General features: G+C 42.4%; 2 protein-coding genes across 7 annotated transcripts in view; one reads left to right on the plus strand and one right to left on the minus strand.

Moving 5' to 3' along the window:
• Positions 1-4,258, minus strand: part of SLK (STE20 like kinase) — a 48,632-nt gene extending 44,374 nt beyond the window's left edge. For 3 of the 4 annotated variants that reach the window (XM_039554153.1, XM_039554154.1, XM_039554152.1), the window contains exon 1: positions 3,504-4,258. In XM_039554153.1, the coding sequence (XP_039410087.1) occupies positions 3,504-3,653 (150 nt within the window). In that variant the 5' untranslated portion in view covers positions 3,654-4,258. The remainder of the gene's footprint in view (positions 1-3,503) is intronic. The other variant, XM_039554155.1, reaches the window with a different exon arrangement.
• A 206-nt stretch (positions 4,259-4,464) lies between these two features.
• The window catches only part of STN1 (STN1 subunit of CST complex), a 46,970-nt gene continuing 36,894 nt past the window's right edge, over positions 4,465-14,540 (plus strand). For 2 of the 3 annotated variants that reach the window (XM_010409267.4, XM_010409274.4), the window contains exon 1: positions 4,609-5,385. The gene's annotated coding sequence lies outside the window, so the exon portion shown is untranslated. Of the gene's footprint in view, positions 4,569-4,608; positions 5,386-14,540 lie in introns of those variants that run through there. The other variant, XM_039554143.1, reaches the window with a different exon arrangement.

Genomic DNA, 14,540 nt, shown 5'->3' on the forward strand with positions numbered 1-14,540 from the left:
CAGCTTGCACAAAATTTCTTCTCTGAACCTTAAGAAAAACCAGATTTCATTAATGATGTTTATCTGTGGCAAGAAAGAGCATCACATCAGGCATTTGAAAGGTCTGTTTTCACATCATCTGAACATTTACTACTGGGAATTTAGAAAGTAGTTTAAAGCTGATGAAAGTCATTAACACACTGATTTACCTTAGAGCTATGTTTACTATGTGCACAGAACTGAGATTTGACACAATAGAGTACTAGAACAGACAATACAGCAACATGATATAATAATGTAACTACTTTCTAAAGCAAACTGATTATAATTACAATAAGAGCCCACATTTTTTTCAGGGCAAGTAACCTGATCAAATCAAGAGCAGTTTCAAACTGTCCCTCTTTTGTTTTTAGGGTTTTTTTGTGTCTGACTGCCAAATGTCAATGTTGAAATCAGCCTCCAATACTAATATTATGCGTCTCCAGTGTCTGTCAGAACTCTAGCAGTCCACTCATTTATTCTAAATAGTCCATGAAAAGCACATAAAAAAGACTGGAAAAAAATTCTACCATCAGGAAACTCGAAATTCTCTACAAGGGCCATCACCTGACACTGAAGTACTGCAAGGATCTATAAATTGTGAAAGGACAGAAAAGCACACCATTATTCATTAGCCAAGAGCAAAAAGAAAACAGCCTAAAAGTGGCCTCTTTGAAGAGGCTGACAAGGGCCAGAATGAAAAGTCCTACTCGGCCATAAACCTTTGCCATCAGTAATCTGCAATTACAGAGCTCCTCTGATCACAAGAGACTTGCAACAGCAGTTGAAACACTCAGAGTATTTCTAAACATTACTTCGAAGTCCGTGAATACAAATGTATGAATTGTCAGAACTCAAAAAGCCTTAGAACGCTGGAACAAACAGCTTCAAAGGAAATAAGCTCTTCTAGAAATTTGGCTAAGGTACTAAAAAAAATAAGCAAGATCCTTGTACTTGATTGCAAAGAAGAGGAATGAATCACAAGTTTTCAATGCCCTTAAGACTTCCATACACAAAATTAATTATCACTGGACAGCATTTTTAAGTAAATAATTTAATCAGCAAGGCTTCCCAGTACTGTCAGAATCATTGAGAGTTGTTTTTGAGGTTTTATTTAAATATCTGGCACTTTGGTCAGAAGATCAGTTACAAAACTAAACCAATTACTCCTCTATGGGGAATCATAGCATGTAACCAATCTAACCTACTTTTTAGAAATTCCAAGTATACAAAGACTTATGTATATGGCAATTCCATTTTAAAATACATCTGCCAAAACCCTGTCACACACAGATCCTGAGATCTTAAACAAAGGCAAATGTAGTTTTGGCAAATGTAACTGACACTAGGGTGATGGGGGGGTTTGGCAAATAAAACAAAATCCATTACACAAAATGAAAACCCCAACCCCCACACTTCCATTACCTAAAGACAAAGTCTTCAAGCTTTCTTGAGAGCTTTATTCTAGCTTATAGTTTTGAATTCAAAATTTGAGAAGGAATTGAATGTCTATTCCTGCAGCTTCTCATTTGAGGTGTATATCCATAAAATAACAACCTTACACACCTTTCCTGCTTTCTAAAGTTTCTTGGGAAGCACTTTCAGATGCAGGAACACAAGTACAGTTTGTATCTGTGTGTAAGCCTCCTTCTCAAACTAGATGGAAGCAAAAAGAATGTTGATGAACACATGCAGTAACCTACTTCTTTTTTTTTAAATTGGAGAGTTTTTTCCAGGAATACTGCCTGTTAATTCTCATAAGGGCCAGCTTCAACAAGTTGACCCGTTTAACCATGTGTAATTCTGCCTACAATCAATTTCAACAGTGAACTCTGTCCTTTCACAGTCAGAAATAAATCTTGAAGAGAAAAACGACATCCAAGTGGAAAACATTCTCCTGTTTGTGTACAGAGTACACTGAAATACAAGATTTACCAGCTGCCTTGCTCAGACACCTTCCTCTACTACTATTGCTAACGCAGACATGCCTACAGATAAAAAAGAAGTGAGAAGAGGTTTCAGGATGGGAGGGGAAATGCACGTCGGGGAAGAGGAAAAAACACATTTAGTATTGTATCTGAGGCATATATTCAGAAAATGGGAATCAAAACTCCACTATGAAGCTCAAATTAAAACTTTAATACGCTGCAAACGCCATTAGAGACGTTATGTTTTTGTGGTGAGCAGGCTTTATGATAGAGCAACTTCAGACATATTCCCAGCCATTTTAACAAAAAAGCCAAAACTCTGATCTTCTAAAATGACATGAGAACCACCATCTAGACTGTGTACTACACCAGCATCTAAATAAGCTAGATGTTCTTAATATAGAACATTGACACAAATTCCTTGGGCAAAATGACCCCCCACCTAACATTCTGAACTGACTGTGGCACTTCTGCTCACAAACAGGTGACACCACCACAGTACAATAGAACCTAAAATAATTACTACCAAAAATAGCACAAATTTCACGAGTACCCAGATTTCATAAACTCTCAAATGCAGTACTCTAAATATAAACGTTTCTTGACCGAATTAGCTCTTAGAAACACTGTAAATGCCATCCTCTCATGCTATTTTTTCCTAGTCTCCAGAACCTGCCCCAGAGTTTCAATTCATGTCAGTTCCCAATTCTCTCATGCTTATCGACCAGGATGTTTTTTCCACGCTATCCCTAAACCAAACATGGAGCATTAAACACCCTTTTAGAAAGGGGCAACGTGGCTGAAGATTTGCCAGAACGCTGAAGTCTTGTCAAACACTACCAGGGTTGTATCTATGTCACTGCAGTCTACTCGGCTTGATAAATTCTAGATAAGCATCCTTAAAAACCCCTACTTGTACCAGTACACTTAAAGATTGAAAGAGCAAACAACTGAGAGAAGTTAGGAGATCTAACACATGAATTCTGCCACACAGGGAGAGCAAAGAGAACACAGCTATTTAATTCAACTCCACATGGAGCAAGATGGGAGAATGCCCATTAAAGCGACGACAGCCTGGCTCTGTACACTACACATGAAGCACAGGAGTCAATTTTACTGTTCATGGGCTTCCTTCCGTACAGGGAGGGGAAAAAAAAAAAAGTATTAACTTCAGATCTAAGAAAATGCAGTCTTTGTAAGGTTAGGAGACATACTGTACACGAGTCCCAAAAAAACCCAAAACACAGAAGTGAGCAATCCAGCAGCGGGCAGGGTGGAGCAGAAGGCGGGACAATGACCTAATAGGTCTTTTCTATCTTTAGTTTCACGAGGCTTCGTGGCCAAGAGGCGCCGGGATCCCCCCTCTGCCTCCGGCCGCGTCCCCCCGCAGCGCTCAGCGCTCCAGCCAAGTTCTCCCGAACTCGCTGCTGCCAGCAGGAATTCCGAGGTGAGGGAGCCGGCAGACAGGAGCCCGAGGCAGCGCTGCAGGCAAAAGCAACGCTCCGAGTCACTTCTCAGCTATGAGCAACACAAGCGATCCGCGCTGCCCGCCCTTACCTTGAACACTTTACCGAAAGCACCATCTCCCAGCTCTCCTATGATTTCCCAGAACTCCTCAGGGTTCAAATCCCTCTTGACGTGCTCGTATTGTTTCTTCTTCTTCTCGCCGCCCAGCTTGAAGATCTTACGAAAGTTGAAGAAGGACATTTTCGCTGCCCCCGAGGGATGGGGCGGGCGGCGGTGCCCCCAGAGCCCGCGGGGACCACCCGGCGCGGGCGGTGATGCAGGGCGCGATTCCCACGCGGAGACCGAAGTCTTGGCGTCGCCCGGGAAGCACCGCCACCGCCGGGCGCTGCGGGGAGACAACACCCCGCGATGCCCCGTACGGGGCCGGGCTCGGCGCTGCTCTGCCCGACGCGGTCGGCGGACCCTACTCGGCCGGGCCGGTCACCATCGCGGCAGCAACAAGTGCCGGGCTCCCTCCTCGGGACGGGCGGCGGCGGAGCCGGAGGAGGGGTCCACGGCTCCGCTGGGCGGGGGCAGCTACTGCGCGCCGGGCAGCGGGGAGCGGTCACGTCCCGCCCCGCAGGACGGGAAGGATGCAGGGAGGGGCGGGGGCTGCCCCGCTCCAGGCTGCCGGCCGGTGTCCTCTCGGAGCGGCGTCCCGGCGTGGCACAGCGGCGGAAAATGACGCTTCGCTGCCGGCCTCTCTCCCACTCGCTCGCTCCCTCGCCCTGTCGCGGAGCGGGGCCCGGGCGGCTCCGCTTCCTGCGGGGCGGCACCGGCGGCACCTCCGCCCCCTCCGCCCTCGCTCCCGCCCGCCGCCGGCGCGTGCGCGCGCCCCGCGCTCCCGCCCCTCTTCCCGCGCTCCCGGAACCGCCTCGCGCCCCTCGCGCCCCTCCCGCCGCTCCGCCACCGGCGCACGCGCAGCAGCGCGCGCCCCCGCCGCTCCCCCTTTTCCCCGGCGCGTGCGCACGCGCCGCACCGGCAGCACGCGCGCGGCCCTCCCTCGCCAACGGCTCGGGCCCGGCACTGGCGGCGGGAAGAGGCGGGGCTTGCTCTGCCCACGTGATGCGGCGGCGGCGGCGCCAGCCAATAGGAGCGCGCGCAGGCTCCGGGCGGGTAAGTCGGTGTCGGGCTCAAGATGGAGGGGGCGCCTCCTCCCCCCCCAACCCCCCCGTACCTCAGAGTAGGACGGCAGCGCTGGCGTGTGGGGATCGTGTGCTCGTCCCTCCCTCTGTCCTGTTTCCTTTTAGTCCGCTGTGTGCCGTTACGGGAGGGGCGTGTGGCAGAGGGACCCTTTATCCTCTGATCCCGGAGGACACCCCGCGCCTGTCTCCCTGCCGCTCTTCTGTCCCGTGTAGGGAGGGTGTCACCAGCTCTGTGGCAGAGGTGATGTTCCCTAGGCAGGGGGGACAGCTTCCTCTCAGTGCTGGCTGGGTGAGGGGCTCCCTCTGTGTGTCAGGAGCGCTGTGTGGGCAGGTAGTGCCTTCTCGGGGGCTTGGGCTTGGACGTAGTGCTCTGAGGAAGGTGTTGATAGCAAACGTTGGAAGACTTTTTCTTTTGTTTGCGGTCCAGTGCTGTCCCTAGACCTGCTACTGGTTTATCTTCTGTCGTGGCAGGATGTGATGTTCTTGTGCTGCCCGTTTGGTATCTTCGGCATCTTATTTAATCACTGGAACAGGCTTGAATTTCCTTATCTCACAACCTTCTCTTCCCGCAAGTGATTCCTTCCTCACCCTGAAGTATAATTGTATTTTAATAGTTGTGTTGTGTACATGCCACCAAATGTGAGGTGTTTCCTCACTTGAAAGCAAGAGGCGTTCTCGTTGCCTGGATTAGGGGCAATTAGCAGACATGGGGACAGAGTTCGGGCTGTGACAGGCAAGAAGTCGATCCAGCAGCTGAGGCGATGCTGAGACCTCAGGGACATCTGACGGTGAGACAAACACCCAGGAAAAATCGTGTAATACCGTATCCTCGTATGAACCTGAGTGCCTGCAATTGCCATTAACTTAAGCTGCATGATGAGTTTCTAAAGACCAAGCCTCTGGTGTGCATCATTCCTCAGACCATTTTACTAGCGTGACAATAATTTGCTATATAGGAAGGGTAGTCCGTGTGTAAATGCAGTAATAATAATGCGGCATTGAGATGCCCCTGACACAAAGCGTTTATGAATCAAACAACAGTGTTCTGTCATGAGTCAATTTCTTTAAACTGGATAGAATCAGTTTCAAGGGCAGTCCCACCCTATGAATAGAGAATCTTTCAAGTACTCTTGTGAAACGGATTTGTTGTAATAATCAGCGTTTGTTTTTCAAAAATGATATTGGCGTTTTTGTGTTCCCTGTACTGACAGCTTGGCCACAAAAGGTAAAATTGTTAAGTAGGGTGTTGAAACCAAGACTGTTTATGTGTATGAGGGCAAAATCAAGAAACAACAGCAATCCTAAGGAGCTGTTTTCTGTGATCTGGCTCCCTGGCTCCACTTACTAATTTCATGTGCACGTTTCATTCAGATAGTTTGGATTAAATACAATAATATCTTCTGATATCTTACTTTTTGAAGTTCAATTTCTTTTTCCTCTCTATTTTTTTTTTGCCCGTTCAAGTGGGATGATAGCTTTGATTTGCATGTTAAAATATAATGATGGCTTAAATATTAATTTTTATTAATATTTTTATTTGAATATTTTTGTTTTAACTTGCTTTTTCTTGGATAAAAAGTGCTTTGGGACTAATTTCTGTAGGTTTATTTAAACTGACTGGTTGATAGAGGATGAGAGAAAAAGGGAATCCAAAGCCATGGGATGAATTCCTTGTATTTAGGCAGGATTATCTTTTCTTTAGCCTCAGGGTTAATGGCAGTGGAGCGGGGTGGGGGGGGGGGGGGAGGTGTTTATGTGTGAATGTCAGAGTTTGTAATAACTGGAAGGAAATGCAAAACTAAAAGAAAATTTCATAAGTGATATGTGAAGAAGTGTAGTTGAGCTGGAGACGTTCTGGGCTGGGATAGCAGGGCCTGGTTCTTCCTCAGCTCTGCTGATAAAGGTTGGACTGTGCACAGTTCACACACAGCATCTCTATCACGTGTCAGCTTGCTGCAAACGTGTGTGTGATAAAAGAGGCTCACTCAGAGCAGAACGTTAGTGCCATCCTGCCAACGACTGAATGTTAGCAGGTACTGCATGTGTGTTGCTTTAGACTTGTATAAAGAGAGTCTTCCTGTTCCAGGGAGCTTTTAATTCATATAACATTGAAAATATAAGATGAAAGTCTGGCACAAGAAAGGCGCAATTAATCTAGTGATAAGGTTTTGCTTTTACCTTTTTCTTTCTTGCTCTTTAACAAGTAATTCAAGATAAAACCAGGATATCTGAAAAGGAAAACTGTGACTCCGTCTCATTTTTTCCCTTTTTCTTTCACGCTGGAGTTACAGCCTGCCACTCAATCCTAAAAAGAAACTCTATAAGGTGAAGGTTAAGTGCTAGTAGCAAATCCTTCCCAATTTGCTGCAACTTCCTGGTTTGGAGGAGGCTATATGAAGCCTGGATTTTGTGTGTGTGGTTTTTTTGTTCCTGATAGCAGGATTTTTTAGCGACTGTAAATGTTTCCAGATGGTAAGAATAAAAAGGTAAAAGAGAATTATATTAAAATTTCTCCTTTAGGAATTTAAAGCAATGCTATTTGAAAATTCATTACTTCCTTTAAATGTCAGAGGAAGATGTTAAAGATGTTAAAGAACTATCTTGGTTGTGCATCAAATAGACTGGCTTAAAATAGCTGTAAACTCTTTATGACAATCTTTTTCATCTCTTTGTGAATTAGAAGTCTCCTTTATACTTTCTGCTGCTTTGTATCACCATCCTTTCTCATTGACTCAACCTACACTTGCTACTGTTCCTAACTCCCTCTTTAAGTTCTGTTTCTTTTAAACTGCTCCAATTTCTCTTAATTGAAAGTAAACACTTCAGAAATTTAGTTTGAAATATGTTCTTCACAGCATATATTGCCCTTTCACTTCAGTCCTACATTCTGTCTTCAGTTCTTTCAAAATATTTAATGATATATTTTTATATTGTCTTGACTTTCTGTCCACCCACGTTTTGGCTGATCTCCAAAATTCTTTCTGGTGATTGAGCTCATTGAACTGCTGTAAGGTCACAGGTGGCTTGTTCGTGGTTAAATCTGAAGCATAATTCTTGTTTCATCCGTCTTAATCTGTCTGTCACCTTTGGCACTCAACACTGTCCTTTCTGTTTTCTTTAATTGATGTACCCCATGTTTTTATTGATATTTTCCAGTTATGTGGTGGCATTTTTTCATAGGCTCTGTCATTTCTCCTCTGATCTGTTCCTAAAGTTAATGTCTTGTGCTGTATTGAGCTCATTTCAGTTCTAAGCACCAATGGAGCTTCTAGATCACTCTAGTTAACCCAGCACAGGGGATGATCACTGTCCTGGTCCTGCTGGCCACACTGCTTCTGATATTCTGCCACTGGCATTCTTGGCCACTTGGGCAACTTCTGGCTCGTGATCAGCTGCTGTTGACCAGTGCCCCCGGGTTCTTTTTCTCTGGGCCACTTTCCAGCCACTCTGTCCTAGCCTGTAGCCCTGCATGGGGCTGTTGTGAGCCAAGTGCAGGACCTGGCACTTCCCCTCATGGAGCCTCACACCATTGGCCTCAGCTCATTGATCCAACCTACCCAGATCCCTCTGCAGAGCCTCCCTGGCCTCCTGCAGATCAACACTCCTACCCAGCTTAGTGTTGTTTGGGAACTTACTGTGGGTCATCTGGTCATAAAAGGAGATCAGGTTGGTCAAGCAGGACCTGCCTTCCCCAAACCCATGTTGGCTGGGCTGATCCCTTGGTTGAGCTGTACGTGCTACATATACAGCACTCCTAAAGCCTATCTAACAAATGTACCATTGATGGAGCTGTGTCTTAGAGACTTCTCTTTCTGTTATGCAGAACAAAAAAGAGACTTAGTTTTGTACTTGGTATTTTATGAGCCTTTATGATATGAGTAACAGGAATAGTTCAGTCATATATAATATAAACAGAAAAAAATTACAATACCAGAGGCTGGACACTCAAGAGCTTGCCCATATCTGATTAGCCAGAATCAATGCTCAGGCTCCTATCAATAACCTGGATATATAACTATTATGTGGTTTGGGTTTTTTGAATGCCGTACTGCAGGACCAATTAATCTAAGAATTGCCATAGAAACATGTGGCATTTAGAAGCTTCAACATACAAGGGTATTGATGTTTGCAGTAAAAACAACATTGAGAGTTAAAATGTTTGGGAATAGGATTGATGTTATTTTGGCTTCAGAAAAGTCTGTGTGTTTAATCTAAATTGGTCACACTTTTTCAGCAGTCAGTGGGGAAATGTATCTTCACAGGGCGATTCACCTTCCCCATTTTAGATACTTGTCTTTATCACACTATTTAACTGTGTAAGATGAGTTTTCCTGGTAACATATGATGGAAGTTCTTCTTCCTACCTATGGAGACCGTCCTACCACTGCCAGCAGAGCTCTTGGAGTGCAGTTCTCTTGGTGTCAGCAACACTTCTGGGAATGATGACAAAGCAAATACAAAAATTGCCAAATTACCTGAATGTTTCCAAGTAAACCTGTGATGTTTTATTGAATAGGCTTTATCTGAAATTAAATGGCAGGGAAAAAAAGCAATAATATAAATATCGAAATTTGAATAAGGATCAGATATTTCAACAAATAGTACAAGAATATTTCTTGGAAACATGGCATGTCAAAAGCATTCAAGTTTTAACATGTTAACTTTATTGAAGCTATAGCAAAAAAGAAATTTTTTTCTTATTGCTTCTAGTTGATGTGCAAGAGAACCCTCTTCAAGACTGATATTCAGAAATAGTCATATATCTTTGTAGGGGAGTGAGAAGCAAACCTCAGATTTAATGGAAAGTGTCAACAACTTGAAACTTACATAGCTGATTCTCTTTGATTAACTGACTAAGGCAATTAAGAACTTCATATCCTCCTGATAAAGCTTTTCAAGAAGGCTACATGCTTTTTTGGTTTGTATTTAGCTGAAAAAGCTCCTTTTATAGGAATTTTCAGTTAATATTGAAATACTGAGCTGCACTGGTGGATAGTTGCATTTTTTTAATACAGTAGTTAGTCTGATAAAAGTTCTCTCCATATTGTGATGACTGTAACAATCTTTCACAGAACCACACAGGAATAAGTCAATCTAGAACACTCTTTTTAAAATATTAATATCCTTTAAAACACTACTACTCTTAGGTATAATGCTGTGTTCTTTCTAACTATTTTAATAATTTGAGGTTATATTTAATTTGAAACAAGATTTATTTGATCAAAACTGTATATGAACACAAGGCAAATTATTTAAAACTTGTGGAGCCCCTTCCATCTGATGGATATTAGAAGCTTTAGTTAAGTCACATGAAAGCATGTCTTGCAAATGCTGCACCATGTTTGCCTTTCTACCACATGGTAATTAGACCTTTTCCTCTTGCGTAGCAGTCACGAGCTGATTTGCTCTATTTGTTTGTGGCTTTCAAATTTGCATTAGTTCACATAGTAGCTAGGATTAGAAATTTATTAAGGGATAAAGATAGCTTTGCATCTCAGTATTGCTCTCAGTCAATACTGGCACAAAAAATGTCTGAACAAAAAAACCCACATGTATCGCTGCTTTTCTTTCTGCAAATCCTGATTTTCTTTCACTGTTTCCCAGGAGTCTTTTTTTTTCCAGAATGGACATTGTGTTCACTTGTGATCCTGATCAGCTCTGGAATCTTGGGGCCAAATAACTTGTTCTGTAATATGAAAATGAATGATTTTTTTAATCTATTTTCTTTTATGGTTGGCTGGCCAACCATCAGACCCAATCCTGGTTATGTGGTAAGCAAAACCCGGAAGTTTACTATACCTTCTACAATTGCTCTTAAAAATATACCATTCTGAAAAATAGGGAACATTTCCTACACACACAATAAAGGAAAATCTGACAAAAAAATAACACTAAAGACTATTGATTTTTTAGTAATATCCCAAAAAGAGACAGTGGAATAATATTGGAGATATGTCTACTAGCAAAAAGGGGAAATAACATATAGAATGTGAGATACCAACTGTTTATTAATGTAAAGCTAGACTTTAAAATACTACGTGATTTTACTAAAAAACCCAGCAGTTTTTCATTGCATAATGTTATTTTTGTATTACAACCATGTTTGTAATAATTTCTTTGTGTGCAATGTTCTTCTCTTTTTACCTAGAAAATGAGGCAAAAAAAATAGTTGACTGTGTTGTAAAGTAGAATTTGGTTTTCTGTAGGATCTCATCTTGGTACAGTAGCAATGAGTGGAGCTGCAATAGTATGTCAGTTGTCAGGGCAAACAGCAGCTATTGTGTTTCCAACAATAGTATGTGCAAACTTTGGGCACTAACACTTGCTTATGACAAAACAGAGTATTGTGACGTGATGCACTTTTTGTCTCAAGTGTCCTGAAATGTTTATTTTTTGATAGAAGGGATCTTTAGTAGCTAATCCACAAAATTATGTTTTATAGTACACAGTGCAATATTTATGGATTAAGCCAAAAAAAGCCCATTACATTACGTGGACTGAATTGTAGCAGAAAATAAAATTACCTACATGAAAAATAATTCGTGTGGCTTCTGATTGAGCATTAATGTATCTTTCTGGATATACAGGAGTGACTTCCTTTCAGAGCATGAAGAGGAAATGGCATTTATTCAAATTCAAATGCAATTAAGGAGACACTTAAATTAGTTTATAAAGGCTGTCGGTTTTTTTACATACCAAGAAGTCGGAAATAGTAATGACTTTATCATGTTAGCTGTGACAGTGATTCATGGAAGAAGTTGCAGCCACAGTTGTCAGGGAGGTATTTTTTTCAATAATGTAAATAACTTTCTGTCCATTTAGTGCCTTGTCATTGGATTTGGAAAAAGTTCTTAAAGATGGGCAAAAATCATTACTAACAAACAAGCCTAGCTGCTTTTTCTCTACAGGGAGGGGAGTTACTGAAGATACTCATATTGCAGGACAAGTACTCCTGAACAGTTTGGGGTTGTTCTGTATCAGTCCTTTGCCAGCTCTCAGTGATGAGATTTGAACAGTCCTCAGATAGAGCACTGGTAAATTATTCATTATTTCAGAACACCCTAAGAGAATTACAAAAATTGCTTAACCAACGGTTAGTAAAGGACAATCTCTGGATTTTTAGCAGGTTCTAGTAGTTTAGCAGCTGAAGATAAATGATTATGAGCCAGCTTTCCTTAGCTGAGAAGAACCTGCTCTTCAGATTATTCACAGAATACGGTGTAAAGGACTGTGCAGTACAGTTTGTCTTAAGGAACTGGGAAATACCTGTACACCTTTGGTATTTCTAAGACTTTTCTGTTTAAAGCCCAGTTCAGAGAAGCCTGGGTATGACTAAGAAGTCCTGTGCTTGATTTCAGGTATAAAAGCCCTGTTCCTCAGAAAGAAGGCACAGTTGCAAAAGAAATTCAGAGAGTAGCAGGCTGGGAATTGAACCATTTTTGATACAAAACACCCACCCACCCTTTTGATACTTTTCCTAGATGATGGCTCAGAGGACCTGTGTGAGGAGCATTAGAAAAGCATAACAAAAGCTTTGTTCTTACGTTCAAAATTCTTACTTTGTTCTTCAGACTTCTCCCAGTAGAACAGACAATATCGTAATAATATATAGGCTCAGTGCTTCCTCCCCACACACCTTACATTTTGCACAGATCTGACTTTTGGGATGTTTAAACATTTCTCTACAAGAAGGGCCTTCAGACAGGAAATGGCATGAGTCTCTATTTGAAGGAGAAAAAAAATAATTTTCTGGAATAACATAAAGAAAACCAAACAACAAATGCAGCTGGACAAGAATCAAAGATCAGTGCCAAGCTAAGTTTATTAATCTTTCAAAGAAGAGTAACAATTAGGTCTTGATCTTCCAAAAGCGCTCCAAATGAGAAATCTCAGCCTTTAGTTAGTCCCACAAAGTTTATGATGGTCCTAGTTGGATCTGAGATTTCAAAATTATTGTAATTTGAGTTACTTTGTATATATCAACAATTGGGCTATTTGACACCATGTTTCAAACACAGTCTTGCAGTGTTCTGATATAGTTAAAAGGTCCACTTCCACAGCAAAATAAAATGCAAATTGATTTCAGAACATTAAGTGGGTCTGTCATAATCTAAAGCTTTGGTATGTGCCAGGAATATTTTTAAAACTTCAATCACAACTGTGTGCCTAGACCAAATCATAGGTTAATTATTTTGAAGTCTCAGGTTGTAATGGTGTGCTCTGTAGTGCTATGAATGTTCATATAAATTCTGACTTATCCCAGAGACTGTTCTAATTTAGACCAGATGCATAAACCAGTTTAAAGGGGAGGGAGGGAAATGGGCAGGAATACTTGCCTCTAGAAATTGAGTCAAAACTTGTTCACAGGCACAGTAGCCTTAGAAAGCTATTAACCAATGCTTGTCACTTCTATGCAAATTTCTGAAATTTGAAGATGTTCGTTCTGGAAGTAACACTAAATCTATGTTACACTGCTAAAACAGAGTAGGAAAGCTAACTGTGTTGCCTTAATCCAGGGTGAATTAGGTTTCATTCTCTTTTCTCTGTTAGTTAATTCTTTTGTGTTGTACCAGTAAATTACAGAATCACAGAATGGATAAGGTTGGAAGGGTCCAGCCTCCTGCTCAAGCAGGGCCCCCTAAACCACATTACTGAGGATTGTGTCCAGATGGTTCTGGAATGTCTCCAGTGAGGGAGACTCCACAGCCTCTCTGGACAATCTGTACCAGTGTGTGTTCACCCACACAGTACAGAAGGTCTTCCTCATGTTCAGGTGGAACTTCCCATGCATCAGTTTCTGCCCACTGCCTCTTGTCCTACTGCCCAACACCCCTGAGCAGAGGCTGGATCCATCACCTTGACACGCTCCCTTCAGACACTTATAGGCATTGACCTTTTAGGTGTCTCTTCTCCAGGCTGACCAGGCCCAGCTCTCTCAGCCTTTCCTCATATGAGAGATGCTCCAGTCCCTTAATCATCTGCTGGATCCACTCCAGGAGCTCCTTGTCTTTCTTGTACTGAGGATGCCAGAACTGGACACAGCACTCCAGATGTGGCCTCACCAGGGCTGAGTAGAGGGGCGGCATCACCTCCTGATTATAAGTATCTGTCAAAAAACTTTCCTTTTCCAACAGCCGGTTTGGAATCCACTTGCTATCAAAGCTTTCATACCACTGTTCCTCCAGGCAAGAAACTTACTATTTATAAGAAGTAATTTAATTTTACTTTTGTTTTTATGTTGCACTAATGGCTGAGAACCTTCTCTCCCAGTTAAAGAGCATCTTTTCAGCAGCTCAGCTCACTCTGGCAGCACTGTGGGTGATTAAGAGCTTTCAGAGAGAGTTAATCATCTTCGTAGGTTTCCTCCTGCCCTCGCTTGAGACAGGTTAGGGAATTAGTTGAAGAAGGCACTTCAGTGTGATTATCCAATAGCTTTAAAATACACAGGAGGTGAAGCTTTCTGAATATCAGTAGTGAGTGCCTGCTTTCTTATTTCTGGTAAGCTTACAGGTGGCCATGAGAAATACATATACAAAGCTAGTTTACTGGTCTGCTGAGTGGTATGCTGGTTTCTTGATCCATGGGAAATTATCTTGTGATTAATGCATGGGACAAAGATCAGAAAGAGCTACTTCTACTGTTTATTTTGTTACACACTTCCCTGTTAGTTTTTCAGAATCATGCTGTTGGAAAATTGAGTGCCAAAATCTTGTTACAAGGTTTAGCTTGCATTCAAAACAAGTTTCAATGCCAAAAGGAAGCAATCTAGAATGGTAAGCTTTGTCCCCCTTCCTTCCAAGCCTGTAGACATTGGAGGAGCCAGTTTGTCTGGTCTCCTGCAGCCATATGCATCTGTCCAGAAGGTTTTCCAGGCAGTGCTATGGAAAGGTAAAATCAGAGGGAGGAAAACATGTTACATGACCTGGAGATGTTAACTCCGCTG

The sequence above is a fragment of the Corvus cornix genome, chromosome 6 (assembly GCF_000738735.6).
Source record: "Corvus cornix cornix isolate S_Up_H32 chromosome 6, ASM73873v5, whole genome shotgun sequence".
Lineage (NCBI taxonomy): Eukaryota > Metazoa > Chordata > Aves > Passeriformes > Corvidae > Corvus > Corvus cornix.